General features: G+C 38.7%; 1 protein-coding gene across 4 annotated transcripts in view; it reads right to left on the reverse strand.

The window, feature by feature from the left end:
• The window catches only part of nfat5b (nuclear factor of activated T cells 5b), a 40491-nt gene extending 21578 nt beyond the window's left edge, over nucleotides 1–18913 (reverse strand). For all 4 annotated transcript variants that reach the window (XM_030765905.1, XM_030765904.1, XM_030765903.1 and 1 more), the window contains exon 1: nucleotides 18665–18913. In XM_030765905.1, coding sequence (XP_030621765.1) covers nucleotides 18665–18737 — 73 coding nt within the window. In that variant the 5' untranslated portion in view covers nucleotides 18738–18913. The remainder of the gene's footprint in view (nucleotides 1–18664) is intronic.
• Nucleotides 18914–19567: the final 654 nt, after the last annotated feature.

Genomic DNA, 19567 nt, shown 5'->3' on the forward strand with positions numbered 1-19567 from the left:
GTTTTTTAACATTTCAATATGCTGGTAATTTTTCAACAGAAAAAAATGCACACTGTATTGTATCTTACATTGTACTGATTTTAATTCTCTTTAGTAAATACAACTGACTGTATCTCTCTTGTACCTTTACATCTGGCTTCATCTTGCGCAATTTTGATTTCTGACAGCTAAAACCACATTGCTTGCTAAACAACTGTAATTATCCCCTGTAGTAGAGACTATGAATGGGAAAACTTGCAGTATTTACTCACTATAGAGCTGAATGTACTAGCTTTTATGGAATTGTCAATAGTGCATTACTAGTGGTTCTATAGTGAGTGACCAATGAGGCACAAAGCCTGAGGTCCACTGGAAGAAAACACTTCGATGTATCGTAAGTCAGTACTCTTGTGTAGTGATTCCAACTGGTAATAATTTTACAACATGTCTTCTTTTAAATTCTGTAAATTTAGGTCTAGTTAATGAATAGTCAGTCCTCTTTGATCTTTGATATCATGACAATTAAATACCTGTAGCCTATTTGCAGCAACTTGGAGACATGCAGCAACAAAGCCTACATGGACTGAAATACTTGCAAGTTTTAACACACTACGTTCAAAGGCTTATATAGGATATCTACTCTGAAGATAATCAAGGAGTACTTGTATCTGGTACCAACAAAGTCTTCAAAAGAAATCTTGTCTCCTTCTGCTTGAAATTTACTTAATAACCGCAGGACATGTACCAACCCAGACTATTGTCCAGCAAAGCTGTCAAGCTTGAAAAAGTGTTTATATGTATGGACAACACTATGAGTGAGCCATAGTTTCATACCCCCGCTGTCCATGGATTCCGGACATGTGTCAATGATCTAAATTATTTCCAATCACTCCCCACTTTCATGGAACCACAATCCTTTGAATGTTGGCCCCTATACTCTCTGACGACAGCGAGCTATTTAAGGAGAACAAGAGCACAATGCCCTCAGGCCATGTTTAGTATGCTGATGAGCACTGCTTTGAAAACAGGCTGACTGAAGAGAGGAGAAGGTGAGATTTCCAGTACCTTTTACAACCTTGAGTGAGACGTTTCATGAGAGGAGTCATGGTCAACAGCTAATTCATTCTATCGTTTACTCACTTCTTCATCTAAACTAGGAGTTGGAATCCTAAAACAAGCAAGCTACACATACTTTTCTAAATGTGTACGACACTCTTATATTTCTCATGTTTACCACAAATAAATTGTCAGATAGCATACTCAACAATGTTATGTGTCACATTGAGGCCAAATCATAGTTGGCTAACAAGACTGAAAGCAGAGTTTGTTGCGTGAAAGCTATGTTTCATTTGGAAGTAAAGTGGGGGTGGGGACATGGGGTCCTGAACAATGCTGAGATGTAGTGCATGGTCAGGTCAAGTTTGACAACTAGTTTCTTTAAAAATTAAAAATATATCCACAATGGGTGTAATGGTACAAACAGGAAAAAAAACACAATTAGTGGGCCCATTTCTTTCCAGATGGGCAGATCACAGAACATTAGTGAAGAAGTGGGAAATCTCTCAATTGTAATAGCAGCACATCTGTAATGAAAAGATGCCCTGTTTTAAGAGTTTCAAGAATGTTTGAGATAGGCCTACTCCATTCTTCATTTTTGCAGCAAAAAAAATGTATGTTATGATAAGATTTCTGAGTTTGCAGAATTTTTTAAATGTCCAAATATAAAATTTTCTTTTGAAAAATTTCCTCTCCTATGTTTTCTTTGGCTCTTCTTGGTAAAAAGGTTCCTAACTCGTGATTCAAACTACTTTTTCTGATCATCAGAAATGGAGTCCAGATGAGCGTGCAAACAAGCTTAACATCATACTTTATCAATAAATTTGTGTGACCAACCATTTGGGTGCAGAATTTTAAAGGTGGTGCCCATCCTGTTTTGGCATTCCATACAGTTCATTAATATAAGAGGTGCTGTATGTAATTCCTCACACTGATGAACTCACCAGGTGGATATGTAATCAGAACGCAATCCAAGGAGGAGCACTGTTGTGCACCCTTTTTTAATGACATGAGAGATTTTACACAGCTTAGAAACAGACACACCTACTGCAAGGAAGATTTAACTACCAAACTATAAAGAGACAAAAATAAAGTGATTCCATGTCATAAATAACACAAAAGCCATGAAACATATTACCTTTGACATCCTGAGACTTCAACAGTAAAAGGTTGCCAACAGTTCATATAAAATATTGCTAATATAAAACATATTCTAGGCTATTTTTTAAACAGCTAAACTTTCTTAATAAACAGCAAATGGTTATTTTTTTAGATAAATATTAAACATTTGAATACTGTATAAAATTTGAAATGACATTATGTCTGCAGCCCTGCTTCTAAGTACCCCCCCCCCCCAAAAAAAAAATATATATATATATATTTATCATGCCATCTTTGAACTTGCAGAATTTGTGCTGCTGGGCTGTGCAGGTAAAGGTAAAGGCACATCCCTTGGTTTGCCCAAAAGCAAAAGCACAGTTAAACATCTGTTTGCAAGGGCATGAGAGGACCTAACAGAGCTCTTTCTGTTCTTTCTCCATTTTGAGAGATCTGGATCCTGAGAGTGGTGTTTAAAAGGCCTAGAGCAGCGACTTGACAACACCTTCACAGCCACAACCCAACCATCAAGCAAATATTATAGTACGAACGTCAAGCATACAACACAACCGTCTCATTCTTTCCAAAGAACTTGCTTCAGATATGCATTACTGGTCTTACAGACTGCATATCTTGTTTCTCAACAGGGCAGTGTAAGAGGCACTCACTGATACATGGTGACTGTATCAAGAATCTAAACACACTCTGTCAAACCTGGATCAGTATGAGGGTTCCTACACAATTCCACATTTCTTTCTGCATCAGCTAAAGGCAGTATTGACAGCTTTATCAAGAGGGAACTCTTAAAAAACTAATACTTCCAAGACATTACAGAATGGCTCTCTGTGCCTCTCTTCACTCTGCCCTTACCAACTGCTGTCTTCCCTGGTCTGTCTGCACATGCAGAAACATGTGAACTGTGAGCAGAGCCCTCTAGTAAATAGACTGCCAACCACACAGACAGAAAATATGTACGCTGCCCTTAGACTGTGGCTGTAGAATCAGTAGCTGGCCTGTTCAAAGTGTTTCCACACAATTTTAGTACAGAAAATTCCTATTCTGCTGCATAGTTTCCTCCCTCGCCGACAGGACACAGTGCTTGCTGTTCACATGGCAAAACACACTTTTCCCTTTCACTGAGGAAAAGGTAAATGCTGTTTACTTAGACATAAATATAAAAATTTACTTGTTTTACACCAAAAAAAATCATATTTAAACTGCCATTTAGTACCAAAGATCCAATTTTTAATTAAATGAACCTTCCATCACATTCATAGAGTGTTCCTCTTCAGGGGTGAACATAAACTTGTAACCAGAGAAAAACAGCATGATGAAAATAGTTACCTTTAAAAATCAGATTTTTATTCTGGTCAACTATGTGCCATTTAACCAGAGTAAGAATATCTACGCTCCTCAGCGTGAGCTGTGATCAATAAAACTTACACAACATGTCAGTGAAGTTCTACGGAGGAAAAAACGAAAAAAAGACTCACCATGTGAGACACAGGTCTTAGACTTTCATTCATTTATGCACATTCCTGCTACTTGCTCTTACTAGCCCTGACACCTGGGGTGTGGCAATGTTTTTTGGCTGAGGGCCTGTTAACCCCTAACCCCTCCCACTTTTTTCTTCTTGTTTGCTATGTTAGCAGACCCCTTTCCTTTTGTTAACTAGCTTAACAGGTTTGTGCTTTTGTGATGAGAAAGCTTGTCAAGCAGAAATGGAGACACACTGAAAAAGATAAACAGACAAAGCTTTTTCAGACAAAATGGTGGTAAGACACCGCTTAACATGGTGGAATCACAACATGAGATGTTCAACAAAGGAGAAAAACAAGATTCAAGTGGACATTGCTTTTGATAGTTTAAGGGGCCAGAGACTACCGTTCAGGTGGCAACAGAGATTCAAAGCGAGTCATTTATAGCTCTCCACAAATGTTTACAACTAGGTCCACTTAAAGGCTGCCGATAACACCATAGCAACAAGAAAGAAATGCCCACCGCCATTTCAGGTTTTCCTAAGCTTTAATAAAGCAGCAAAGGCAGATATAAATGGCAATCCTTTATATAATGTCTGACAGGAGAATTAGCTGGAGAATTATACTTGAGCCTGGCTGTTGACAGGTCTAATGCACTATTGTTATCTGGCTTCTTAATTACTCAATGTAGTGTCTAAATTTCTGAGGTCGTGGCAAGAGGACTGTCTATCACATAATCAATCATTGTTAGATATAGGCTAAATCAGTTCTGATGTTGTACTAATTCTGAGATAGCCTAACACTGCTTTGTTATAACAAAATCTACAAAGAAAGAGAAGTTAAAATCACAGTACTATGAAATCATTATTCATTAAAAAAAAAAAAAACAGGATTACAAAAATAAAAACGTAAGATGTGTTTCCAAAATTGCTGCTTTCTGTCATGCAGAAATACCCTCAGTACAGCCAATGTTTCTAGATAAGAGAAAGCAGTCATCTTTGTATGTAAACCACATATTTTCAATATTTCTACATAAGTAAACGCAAACTATTGCCACTGATGTGAGAGTGACAACTGATAAGTGAACAAAACACTGGCTCTAGTGAAACCCCTCACTCTGCTTTGATGGCAGATGTACTTTAAAGTAGTCAAAGAAGATGTTGAGCTTTAATGCCAAGCTTTAAAGTCTGCTGCACTGAGGATGTATATTGAACAGTAACACAGGAGCACCCTTATTAGAAAAAGGATACGACACACCAGCTGTGCATGAACAGATTAATGCGGACAATGACATCCAGGTCCTGTGATCATTCAGAGCTGGTGAACTAGGCATTTACAGTGTCATACCAACGTCATCTACCCTCATGACTCGACAGTGTGCCCACGGCTCAAATGCAGGTGTTGGCACAGCCCATACAGCCAAGTGAGCGGCATGGGCACAAAGTCATCTCAGCTGTGTTCAGAGAAAGAGAGGGGTCATCGTGAGGGATAAAATGCATATGGTATGTAGGCCGTGATACAGAATACGTGTGGTCAGACACAGTTTGATAAGGTTACCAGGAGAGACATAACAATTACACTGTGTTCTTTCCCAGGGTCCCAGTTATTGAGGGCAAGCCCTCCCACAGGTTTCAGGCATATTGCTGGACCATCTTTACCAAACATGAGAAACCAAATGAAATTACTGGAACTGAACAGGAAGTCGCCTCAAGCAAAGATATTTTAATGGTTGTATATACAAGTTTTGTATACTGAACCGAGAGGTCACATAGAGATCGCAGTTGCATGTGCATTTTTTTGTCTCCCTGATGTATGCACATGCATCCAAATCTAAATTGAACCTCGCAGAGAAAGCCAGTAATCGGAGCTCGTGTGAAAGCTACATTAGGTGGATTCCTACATTACTTTTTCTGAATATATGAAGTACTTGTTTATCACAAAAACAGGCTGTGCCACTTTCTAAGGCAATGTGATAAAGCCCCCTTTGTTTATCATCAACAGCAATGTGCCAGTGCTCTTGCTCTTACATTCAAAATCTATTCAAATAACCAGGTGCTTTACTTCCCGTCTGAAACCTGTATGGACGAGATATAGAAAACTGCAAAACCTGTATGGACTGGATATAGAAAACTGCAAAACACACATCTTCTCTTATAGAACGACTGAAGAACAAGCTCAGGCTATCTTGAAAGAAAAAGTTAGGATATGCTGATTTTCTTTTTTTATCAATAGCCTATATTCGTGCCATATTTCCTGTGAATACAAAATAAGCAAGATAACCTTGCCTTGTGTTGGCAGTATGTCAATGCTGCTGAGACAAAAGTCTTAAACAGTTGTTTATCCAACAAAGGCATTCTTGTTCAGGTATCAATGCACAATGCATTCTAGTATTCCTTAGTTTCAAACTAATCAAGACTGGATTCTCTTCCCAAGAAAGAGAAGCAAGACAGATTTCAAGTTTAATTCAGTGATGATAATAGTGATGATGATAATGATGATGATGATAATGATGATTGATGATGATTGTTGACGAAGGCCCTGATCATGTGAGGTGATACTGCCATGAAGAAAGGGTGTAACTATCTACCAAGTGTTAAGGTATATATTGAGTCAATGTCAACACTTTTGGAGTGTATAGTAAGTGCTACAAATAACTACCAAAATAAAGAAAACACTTGAGTAAATGAGGGATACAAAGCACAGTGAAAATAAGTACCTCCATGCAGGTGTGACTCTTGAGTTAATGAAGTAATTCTTATGGCGGGGATGGCCAGGTACAGTATTCGGGATTCGGGACTACCAAAGTGTCCCGGCTTTCACCAAAATTAAAATAATAACAATACTATTATACTTGTTTTCATCGCTTACATAGACGTTTATCATGTTCTGTTCCATTCAATATTACCTAACCCAATCAAAAAACACAATGTGACGCGCATCTGAATTCAACACTGATTTGTCTGTTTGTGTGTCAATCATGGTGTCGTTGTCAATGTGTCTGTCGCTATGACGCTTGTTGCTCTGCCTGACAGAATCTGTCAATAAGCTAACAGTTAGCATCATGCCAAAAAAGAAAGTCGACCTTTTCTAAAGACCTCCAGAAGACTCGCCCATTTCTTCAGTGAAGTAGCCAGCAACGAAAATGCTGTGCTCTGCACACTGCATTTTCAGTTGCGCACGGTGGAAATGCCAACATAAAAGATCACATTAATGAAAGCGCCTATAGTGCATGCATAAACACATACAGTACATGTACGTGTGCATGAACGTACAGTACACTTAAGGGTCCCGGTTTGGGGTTTGAAGATGTGGTAAGCCTACTTCTGATCGCTCCAAAATAGCCAGATAAAAATTTCGATGTGATGCCCAGTCCATACAGTTGTTTTTATAGCACTTCAATTTTAAACTAGCCTTATACAACAGTTTGGAGTAATTCCATGTGTGTTGATATTGAGTATAACAGCACTGGGACATTTTACTATTATGTATCCCTTCGCTTTACAGATGTTCTGATGCAATCGCTGATTACACCAATGAATTCTCTGACAGTTTTATTTCATGCTTTTAAAAAAATATCCCAGTATTGATGGTATTGTAAAATTCATGCAGTGGCATGACGTAACTCCACAGACAACTATAATACAGAAATACCGCCCACCCCTAATTAGCAGGTCTCTACCCAGTTGAATACATCTTGGAGATTTTGGATCAGCACTTGAGACAGCGTTCTCCACAAAATGAACAAAGCACCAAATGTCCCATTCCCCCAACAGAGCTCAAGATGTTTGTAGAATCTAGGTCAAGGCACACTAAAGCTGTCATGGGCAAGGTGGCCGAACACCCTATTAAGACATTCTGTGTTAGCCTACTATGCGCCTTTGTTTTGGCAGTTACAATGCATTGCAAAGAGTAACATTCTATACATAATTCATACTGACCTTCAGAAACCGATGCTAAGAAACAGTAAGGTACTGCAGGTATATGGAAAATCTGCATTTTGTAACAAGTTTTGCCAAAAATAAATCTACTACAGCATTGAGATCCTTAAGATCCTCAGTGAAAGTTACGCTGCAGAGAATATTCAACTCTGTAATCAATAATCATCCAAATTAACAGCATCATTTCATGCACATTGTGTATACTGTTCTATTTATTACCTATATTACTTATATCCACAAGAACACAGTACATTTTAACCTTAACATGCACATCTATGACAGCTCAAGTTTTTGACTCCGTCAAAAAATACTACTTTCACACGTGTTGGGACTGCTAGGTATAATGCCATTTGATATTATTATTACAGCGCCAACATTCTTCCTACAAACAATAGCCTAACCTTGAAGTGCGAACAAAGGCAGACAGAGACACACCTCCAAAGTGCCAGGGGACAGAAAAAAGGAAGGCCTGGGCAACAAAGCGGATGTTTTTTCCATCTCATGTGCAATCATGTGCTTCCTATCATCTGTAATCTATCCTATTCAGTGGTGTGGTGTGGAGAGACCAAAAACCATTGTTTCAAAACCCATTTGGGAAAATTAAATGCGTGGCTTAGAACCCTAAAATATCACTTTAATTGAGACAGGAATCAGCAATACACTCCACTCCCGCATCTCAGAATCTTATCCTCACCGGTTTACAAGGACATGACCATCTCAATACACAGTCCACTAATTATAAGTAGTGTGGGATTTAATGTTCTTGACATAAGAATACTCGTCACTAACTGTCACACTAGGTTCTGACATCGGGGCCTGGGACACCTTCTGGTAATCTAAATCTACACTCCAAAATGTTATGAATTTGTTTTTTTTTCTTTATGTTTACAAAAGATCTCTCAAACTCAGGAATAATGGTGACCGAAGGTCCACTACATCTTAGAGTTTCTGTAATGGAACGTGACTATGCAGCTCAACGGAGTGGCACAGCACAGAAACCAACTTGTCTGCTCTGTTTACCAGTTGGTTCACAGGGAGGAGGTGCAAGAGAAGGGACAGACATTGGGCTCAGATGAAAGCAGGATCTCAGAGCCCTGTGGAATTCAAGCTATTTACATAAGCCAGGCCGCTAAGCACACGCGCGCGCGCACACACACACACACACACGCAAGCATACACACACACGCACACACAGACACACACACAACATGATTGTATAAAACACAATATTGGAATTATGAAACTGACGCTAACAGCTAAGCTGTCAGATGATGGGCAGATGACAGTCAGATCTGTAGAAACACCCATCCATATCAAAAAATAATACAAGGCTGGGCCTACATTCTCTTCTTTTGGTAGCAATCCGAAGATTAACGTGGTGTTCGGTGCACCGACAGAGGCATTTAAAGGGCAGCTTGGACAATCAGACAGGAAAAAGCAGGTACTATCCTAACTGAGCAAGCCTGAAAAACGAGAAATATATATTTGCCATGACATACAGTGCACTCAGCACGCTTGCTTTCAAGCGTTCACACAGCTTTGACAAAAACACTGAGAAACATTCAACTAAAGAACAAGAGACCTCCATTCTTAGTCACATAAAAGAGGAAAAAAGGGCCAATGTACTTCTGCACCTCACCCCAAGTGAATGATTGATGAACAATGGTTTAAGGTTGAGGCTGTATCAGTTCCAGCTATGTTTACAGAGGGGAACCATGAAAGTTTCAGTCCATTTACCCATCAGCCCATGAAATCCACAATCAAACATCACCTTTAGACGGTGGCTCAGAAAGAATACAGAACGAATAGATTCTATCTTCTGAGACTTTAGTGTCACCAGTCTGTACACTTGAACCCTATTAAACTGGTCTCAGAATGAGCATTTATTGATGGTGACAGGCCTGCGCATGTTCTCTATAATCTGGCTACATCAGATACGGAAACTCAGAGCAAAGGCTGAGGTCTTGAAACCATGCAAAACTGAAGCAGGCAGCATAAGACCACTCCTTAAGAATATTAATCAGAGCATTTTGCCAACACTGCAGTTAAGGCTGTTGAATGTGTGATGATTAATCAGAAAGAGTCAAGGAGAACGAGTTCATTATTAAAGTACTATGAGTGATCTGTAGGTGAGATCGGCAATTATGTGACTACTTTACAGTTTGGAAGTTGCAAAGGTAAGAAGTGTCAGTATGTGGAGAATATTATATTTTGTGCTTAAACTATTTGCCCTTTTCAAAATTTTGTTTTCTTAGCCATGGTGAGCTGTTGCTAAACATTTTGCAAAGGAGGTTGGGAAAGCAATCAAGAAGCTATTTTGATAAAAATATTTGCCTATTGGGGCTTTGTGGATTGATTCATGATCAAAACAGGATTCAGCAAAGAGGGCCCTCAGACAAATGGTATCTCTGCTGAGGAACAGGTTTCATCTTGTTCTGGATGTTCACGTCTAGTTTACATGCCCTTCACAGGGTGGTTATCCCTGAGCTCCTGCCAAGCAGTTCAGCTTGATGACCCCAGGCGTGTTTTCACAACATTCCCACGATAAACACAAAGGATCGCAGATAAAGAGGTTAGGCATCATGCCAAGTGTGAGAATATTTTATATCCCTAAAACACTGCTCTGCAGCATCAGCTAAATATTGCACTTGCAAGCCAGAACAAATAATATTAATACATCCATAACTCAGTGTAACAGACATCGCACACACTGGGTTCACTGCAAGATGTGGTTAGACATAATGTTAAATGCAACCAATTCCGAAGAATTCTGACTATTATGAACTGCTTTACACAAATGAAAGCTTTGCCATGCAGCTCACATTCATGGAATTCTTGCGGCTTTCTTGGTCATCTCACAGTATTTCATTTACAGTATCTGATGAGGTCACTCATCTCCTGCTGCTAAAGCTACATCTTTAGAGCACAGCTCTCAATGCTAATTTAGTCACTTCGTTGTATCACTTGTTATAAATCATGAAGTGGATAAATTCTTTAAAATTAGAGTAGATGTACCTATGTGCGATGCCTCTACAAGGTGAGATAAGCATCACAGTTCTGACATTTGACACGCCACTGTGGTGCAAGACACTGGGTCTCATTTTATATTTAGTCTCCCCTATACTAATGTATTTACACAATAACTATACCAATACACCAATACACACAGTTAGTGTGTCAGCAGTGTGTAATCCCAATCTAATTAACCACGCTTACACATTAACACGTGCACAAATATCACCGATTTTTTACCGCTTTCTACCAATGTATAAAACAGCTGCAGTCTGTTTACTAAGTATGCACCAAACAGTAATGCATAACAGATATCTATTTTTCATGGAAACAACAGTGAATGTGCATGGGTTGATGATATGTGGGGTAGTGTCCAACTGTCCATGGGGTACATCTACCTGGTAGGAAGGGGGGAATCAAATTTTTAGTATGTATGTGGTTCATCACAATGATTAAAGAGAAAAACAAACTTCAAAATTTGCGAGCTATTTCAGAGCAAAAACAGTTCTGCATGACGCACCAATCTCAGGCAATTACCCCCACAGCAGTTACATTGGGAGATTTTACCTCTTACCAGCAGACACATGGAGAACAACAGTAACCTCACGTAGCATGCTAATGTTGAAATGCGAGGGTGTTGTTTTATATACTTTCAATGTCAAATGCAAACGTTCAGGCAACTATGTAATCTTCCCAGTCTATATCTTAAAACAAAATTGTAACGTAAGGAGAGGTGAAATAGAGCGGATATTGAAAACGGAATGTCAGTGTGTATGATATAAAATCTTTCCCCACAGAGAGGCTACAGGTGACTCACCGAGAAGGAATGAAAACACAGGATACTGAGATTGCACAACTTTTTCAGGCAGGGTTTTTTTTTGGGGTGGGGTGGGGGGGGGGTTTGGAGGGGGGGGGGCTACACTACCATACTAGCTCATAATTATGCACTGTAACCTGCTGTCAGAAATATGTTATATCTTGTTGTCTCAGTGTTGTTATGTGCAGTATATCAGTAATTTAAACAAGAAATCCCTTCATGTGCCATTACTAAAACTGTACAATTAGAACATACCTTAAAGTTGACCTGTGGCACAGAGAAAATGGGGCAGTTGTATGACTAATTCAGTTATGCCGGGAATAAAAGTGGTAAGGGTGTGTCTCCTGTTAGGGACAACTCCACAGGAGGAGATAGGCTGTCTGATGTGGTACTGGTATAAGCTGTAAACCGATCGAGTAACCTGACTCCTCTCCATCAGACAATGTAAATGTTAGTCCTGGGATCTGTGATGAAACCCCTAAATATTTCATGCTTTTGGTGGCCTGAAAAACATGCCTTTCTCGCTGAGGTAAAATGTCTTGGCAATCAGAATGCACTGACAATCCCTGATTGTCACACAATGCTGTCAGTGTTCTGTCACTTCAAAAAGAGAGCGCACAACAAAACAATGAGAGCTATCCTGCTTATCCTTGCAGCGTCACTGAAATGCCAAAAAAGGTGGCTTCACGGTTCAGGATGTGTTGTCCGTTTCTTACTGTTTTGTTTCAATGCATTTTTTAGGATGCTGAATGATACAGTTCATAGGGAGCTACAAACAAAAAGGACATCATAAACTTTTTATGCATTTCAGAAAACAGTCAGGTAACAGGGGCAGCCTGGCACTTCAGGCAAACTACGACATATTAAAAATATACATACAATGTTTACAATTGTACCATAAGTCCTGAAATTGATCATTACTGAAATAGATCAACTACTGGAATTAAGTTTGGGAATGAAGACAAATGTATGCACCTGCTGGTAAAATTTGCTTCTGAATGTTGATAGAGCATAAACATTGACTTTAAACTGTCTTTTCTGCTGGGTGAGAGGAGAGTGTTGTTAGTGCAGTGTGACTGTTGTCACGGTTGCTGGTGGTTTAACCACTCATGCATTACATTGTGAGTGCTGAAACAAAGTCACTGTCAAGCATAGCAAATACTGGGGAAGGTAATATTTCGACCCACAGCTAATGAATTTTTTTTCTTTCACTGTGGTTTGGTTAATGTTAACCATTAACTCCTGGGAAGTTTTGAGGCAAAAGTTGCTGGAGCAAGCCAATTTTACATTAAGCGACCGATTTGAGTCTGTGTGACAGCTGAGGATTCACATACACAGCACATACAAGTTCTTACGAAATCAGAGTATGGGTTGCTTTTGCAGTGTAAAGATTAAATCGCTCAAACAGGTCTATGCACATCTTGGTAACTGCTGTCATTATTCCTATACAACTAGTATCAGACCTGAGCAAAGGTATGCATAGCTAAATAGTTTCAAACCCGAGGTGTCAATGAACATTCACAGACAATGAAAGAGCAAAACCAAACTTACAACCAAATCTCAAAGAAATATCAAGCAGTTTGGTAACACGGCACTCACACTTTGAAATGAAATATTATACATCACTGCCTTCCATAGGCATGAATAGCCTTCTAAAAATGTTTTACAATAAGTTAATATTTTTCTACAACCTCATATTTCCTGATGGTGATGACACAAAAAATACCAGCTTTAGCAGCTTTAAAGTTACTATAAAAGGCACTTTTATAATGGGTTAACATTTTGTAACATATTTTAACTGCCTCATAAGCATGCAGGTTTTTCATGAGGTGATACTGTCACTAGCTAAGCTCAACAGAGATCGTGTATCTCTCCTTCCTCAAAACAGAAAAGCAATACATACAGACTGTGCCATCCAAGTCTTGTTTGTCAAAACAATGGCACAGCGTGGCTACTTGTGAAACAGCCACTAAAGAAACCCAGTGACCACAGTGACACAGATCACAGATACACACTACAAGGCTCCAAAGAGTTTCAAAGAAACTGTTACACATTCATGGTTCTGGGATCACAGAGTTCAACTGAAGCTCAGATGAGTTCAAACAGGTTCGGTTAAATTGTCTGTGGACATTACAGAGGAAGACTATTCTAGGTGAAAAGAAAGTTTCCCAACTATACATTAGGCCATGAGGTAGACCTGACCCACATCCTTTCAGGCTTGCAGTTACATTGCAATTTTGCTTTGACAGCATTGTGTTGAAGGGATGCTAACGTGTTGCAAACCAGCTATTGTAACACACAGTGCATTGTAATACAAGCTGAGGAGGCTGCAGAGCACGCTGTAAGAAAAGAGAAGGCGTGAAAGAGATAATTGTTCTTTTTTTAAAAAAAGGGAAAGCTCTGCTTCATTATAACTGCTGCAGAAAGGGGAACAAACTACTATAAATATACTCACAAACAAAAGGTAAAGGAAGGTGTTGCCCTCAAAAACTGACTTGAGTATTGGCATATAACAAGTGTGTTTGACTTTTCTGAGCATTTCATGAAGATAAATAGAGCCTGGTCTTTATTTATGTGTCAAGACCTATTTCCTTATGTTTAAACTGAAAACATGAGAAAGCATTTCTTTAACAGCATATGGCTCAAGTGCAAAGAAAACTATGAGCTGTTCCAAATAAACTCTCGACTTTCTTTTGGCTTATACAAAAATCTCTGAGAGAAACAAATGAAGACACACCACACATTAATCAACCTTCCAACCAACTTTACAAATGCCGAGTTGTAGAAATGCAGGTCACATAGATTTTAAAAGAATTTTTGTGCGGCCCACGTAGCGGTATAAAACCTGACTTTTATACGTCCATACGTACAGACATAAGTCAGAAGTGGATATCTTCTGAGAATAATTTGACACTGAAACATCTGCATTTCTGCCTCACCCTTTTCCCACTCACACAGTTCCATGTCTCTGACTATACACCAAAGCTTATAAACTGCTACCTGGTGACAAATCCATTCAAACACCTTTTGGAGTCCCTGGAGGTGTTACCCAAGTCTATGTGTCAGACTGGTTTGAAAATTTAAAAAAACAGCTCACCAAGGAGTTTAAGACAAAAGGGAGATATTTTTAAGTTCAGTGCTCTTGACAAAATAATAAAAAATCAAGAGGCAGATTAATGAAGAAAAGATGCACACTGATAAGTACCTAATTTTCATACTGGGAGAAAAACAATGTGTGGAAAGGGAACATTCAAGGGAAAGAATAAATTTCCTTTAAATATAAGCTTCTTTCCCTATCTTAATCCAAAAGGTCAAAAAGCAAGGTATCACTAATCCTGCTTTGTGCAAGATTTGAGATTGCATACATGTGTTTATTTATGTGTGAAATTGTAATAGTAAGTGTTAGTATGGATTTACCAAAATAAACTATGTTGCATTAGGTATACAACCAGATTAGGGTCAAAAATTGTAACAGTGTCATTTCAAGTCAGAGATGGCACTAGAAACCGAAGAGACCCCAAATAAGCCAATTAAACCCTGAACACCCACATAGTGAACATCAATTTACTTGTTAGAATGATTATGATCTCTGTTTAAGTATGTGAGGACAAGCTCTCAGTTCATTAGACTTCAGCTGTCTTAGTTTGAAATAAAAAAAAGCCACAAAATAGAAGTAACGATGATCTTGTTATCAGTTTTAGAATAACTGTTTATTTTCTATGAGAACGGCAATATTTTGTGTCTCTGCACTGCTTACTGTACTTTCAATGGTACATTCTCTGTTAAGCATTTTTTAAGCACTTTAAGAAAAGAGAGACTCAGGGTTATAGACTCTTTAGTTTGTTAATCTAAAGGCTTTTTTACATTAACAAAGTACCTATATGATTTGGAATATGAAATAAAATGCAAATGTGTAACTATAAATTAAGAAAGCTGAAATAAAACTCTTCTACACTGTCTGAGCACATATACATGTTTTTTATGATGGTGTCAGCAAACACAAACTAAGGTATATTACAGTGCCTGTGATATATCAGGGAAAGTTCTTACCTCTTTTCCCAAAGGTTGCTTCTTTGTGACACGGATGACAAGTTGTATTGACATACGTAGTGACATAGTTATATAAATAGTAACTACAGCTAAGCATAGTGGCCAATGTCACATAGCAGTCTTTGTTTGGGCTGGGCAGTGTGGATTCGAAACAATGCATTCCCCAACAAATATTCAAAACATAAGTCTTACGAACTTACACACAGGTCTCCGTGACATTTTGACATCATTTAGGAGATGTACAACCATATGCCACCCTGCATCTCCACAGCACTGTACCCATCACTTTATATGATGTCCTAGTTCATTAGTACACACATGCAGCTACCCAAGATTCTTCCTTGGTCCTCATTTTCACCTCCCACAATCATTCCAAACAGTTTTATGAGCCTTTCCAAATTTGTCTCGATCATGAATAAGCAAATACAGAGCAACTAAAAAAAAAAGTTAGAAAGCTTGTAAAACTAGTGGGGTGATCATTTGTGACATCAGTTTTGTAATGAACAGATTGTGTAAATTCAATGTTTTCGCAAATACCACATCATTGGAAACAAAGAATTTCCTTTCACTGTGGAATAGCATGGTTTGCACCTTCTTATTAACATGCAACACTGCATCAAGACCAAAGCAAATGAATGCTTGGTTCTTAATATAGCATGCAGACCATCAGTGAAGTTAACTGTAATCAACTTATATATAACTAAAGGTTTATTAGAGTCAAAGACCATGTTGTTACAATAAGGGTTCTATTACAGATATGGACAATGAAACTCATTTACTATACACACTTAACAATGTTGTAAACGATGGTCAACGTCAAGTTATCAAATCTTGCTCTTAGGGTAGGCTGGTGATTCCATTTGTAAATTCAGACAGTCAGTGGAATAGAGATGTGGACTGTCCTTTTTTCTTGTTTATAAATTCGTGTTCATTCTTGAGGATAGCCTAACTGCTTTTAAAGAGTCCCAGTGCCTATGACCTTTGGTGTAATGTTGAACTAATTATAAGAGCCTGGTAAACTCCTTTTACAGCCTTGTTTTTGCCTGTTTTCCAAAGCAACTGCTCCCACATGCAGACTGTCGAAACAGAAGGAGCATTTGTCCGTCGTAGACTGGGTTTCAGTTTTCGTGCATGTAGGCCTTGCTTCAAAAACAGAAAAGAGAGAAGGAGAACCACTAAATTTATATCAAAAACAGCTACCAAACAGGAACATGGCATTTAGGACTGTGTTCCATTTCCACACTACACAATGCCCTAATGATGAACTAGTTAACGGGAAGAAAACAAAAATAAAAGATAAGCAATCCCCCATAAGCTTTGGTGTCTGAGCCTCAGCTGTGCTTAAAATACCTGAATAAAAACAACAGCAGCAGCCAGCAGCCCTTTCCCTGGATTACCCACAAGATTATTCCTTATATAATGTGGGCACTGGTTCCAGCCCCAAGTTCTTAGCCAAATGGAGAAAATGCAGAGAATAAACTATGCTAGAAGAAAACACTAACAAGAAACTCTGTACTAATGACAGATTTTTAAATGTGTTTCTAAAAAATCAATTAAGTTGCCACCTTTGATCTCCAATTTCCTTAAAAGTTGGACCAATGGACAGAAAGAGCAACGAATCTTCACCAACAACAGGAAGAGTGTCTACTTCACAGGAAATTGAAAATAAAGCGTTGGACAGAAGTAAGAGGAAACTGTGAATGCATAACGTGATTCACAGCATACCTATTACATGACTTTATGCTAAGAATGTTTGAGCAAAGTCAGTTTATTCTTTGACAGAATGCTTCATGGCGACTGCGCAGGCAGCATAAGAGTAAACGGCCACCGCTTTATAACATCCTTATTAAGGAATAGACTAGTCAGTGATAACTTCAATGGCTTTGTGGCAAATTTATAAAAACTGAAAACAGATACAAAACAATCGTATCTTCTCTCTGAACATTTCCCCCACTGCTCTTTGCCTTGAATTACTCAAATGTGCATTGCATACCTGGCATAAGATGCGAGTTTACAGCAGAACGTACCATTTCGTTTGAACTTCCTGACTGTACTTACAGGAGAGTGGCAAGAAACAATTAATTTCACGTAATTTCTGCTGCTAAAGATAAAATGCCATAGCTTCTGTTCTCCATAACAGTAAGGTACATAAATCATACCGTAAACTGTACAAGAGACTTAATATAAATTTATAGAACATTTAAATACCTAGATCACATCTAAGACAAGGAATGTGTTCCATACCCTGAAAGTTTCTGCTAACATTTCTGCTACGTTTCTACTGAAGATCTCCGAAGCACTACAAATACTCGTGCTTCGTTATCTGCCGAATGAATGGAGCACGACCTCAGCAAGACCGCTTGCTTATTTTATGCTCATTCACGTTATTATCTGTAGCTGATATCGCACAAAACTGTCAGTATATATGTAGGCGAAAACACAAAGTTGTCGTGCAAGGGATTAGGCGAGCGGCCAGAATTTGTGCTCTTTCAAGGCGAACAAACCCCATTTAATCAAATTGAAAAAAAAAAATCTATATCAGTCTTATACGTTAAAGTTTTGTCAGACAGTTTTAAAAAGTAACGTGGCAGTGCGCCTACCAGCAGAGAAATGTGTGTTAATTTCAGAAGGAAACACTGATATCATGATATCACGTGTTAAATCAAACTCTTACATACAACACTAACTGACTGTAATTAGCGCGTTGAGGCAAACAGAATACTGGCGTCGTGCTATAGGCAACTGGAATTGACAGCTATGTTGACGACAAAAAGGCCCGTTTAAAGCGTCTGTTGACAGCCTCGCGGTATACTCCGCCCCCCTATTTTATAAGGAGCCATGCGCCGTGTTGGATGAAAAACTTCAGGGCTCGTTTTATTTCTTCTCAAAACTGCTTCTCTCAGTAAAATATAAATAAAACATTATTGTACCAATTTATGTCTGTTAAACTGCAGTTCATGCGACTTATTACTGATACTTAACACTGAGACATATTACCGACAGCACAGTGACGACGGGCTGCATCAATAACATTCCCTAACGGAATGAATCGGATAACTCGAGAGGACAGTTGCAGACCTTAAACTACAGTTTATTCAACTGACTAACCTAAGAGTCTGAGAAACACGCTAACAGAGCAGGTGTGTTAAAATGACTCATACCTTACGTACAGCAAAAGCATTTCTGCTAAGGGATTACGGATGAAAAGTTACATAGCTAAAAACAGAAAAAGTTACCTTTGGAATAAAGGGAGTTTGGAGAATTCAGGTCGATATCCGCGCTGAACAGCGGTATGAAATCAGAGGGCATTGCAATGCCTCTGAAACGGTGGGAAAAGTCGCTTTACAGTTGGTATGAGTCGCTCATAGCAACTAAAAAACGACCGTATGCCTCAGTTAGCCTCAGGGAATAAAAAACAAATCAATAGCGAAATACTAAAATATACGATTAACTTTGTCGTCAATCATTCATCAAATATCCGAGATGTTTCCACCAACCGTTGTACGCGTACACAGCGCTGGCAAACTAACAGAAATAATAGCACTTTCTTCGGTTTGTGTATTTCCCATGCGGCCCCTCCCACCATACGCAGGCGCACCATGGTGTAATCTTTGGACAGAGACCAGACACGTGATTATGATGCTAAACAAACCCAGATGAGTAGAAGTATGAACGTTTTATGAACATACAACAAGTACGAGTTTATCTTTAAACCCAATTAGTAGAAGGGCTGAATTCATGCAAATTAATTTATGCAATATTTTTGATTTTAAAAGTAACTCATTGGAGCTGTAGTATGATCATTACTCTCTCTCTCTCTCTCTCTCTCTCTCTCTCTCTCTCTCTTATGCATAACACACTCAGATACACACACACACGTCCCTTTGGGTTGATGTAGGAAAGCTCTTGGAATGTAGAATGTGGAATCCAAAAATAAGTTGGCACTAGTTAATGAACAACAATTATTCGGTCAGTTGTTTTGAATGAGTTCAATGCTCTTTCTATAAAAAGAGAAGAAAATCGGAAGAACAAAACTTCAAAGGGCCAAAAGTCCCAAAGATTATGGCCCTGTCCTTGAATTTAATGGTCTTTAGAGGCAATCTACAATTCAATTGATAAGTGAACCTTTTCACCAGACA

Source organism: Chanos chanos, chromosome 2, assembly GCF_902362185.1.
Source record: "Chanos chanos chromosome 2, fChaCha1.1, whole genome shotgun sequence".
Lineage (NCBI taxonomy): Eukaryota > Metazoa > Chordata > Actinopteri > Gonorynchiformes > Chanidae > Chanos > Chanos chanos.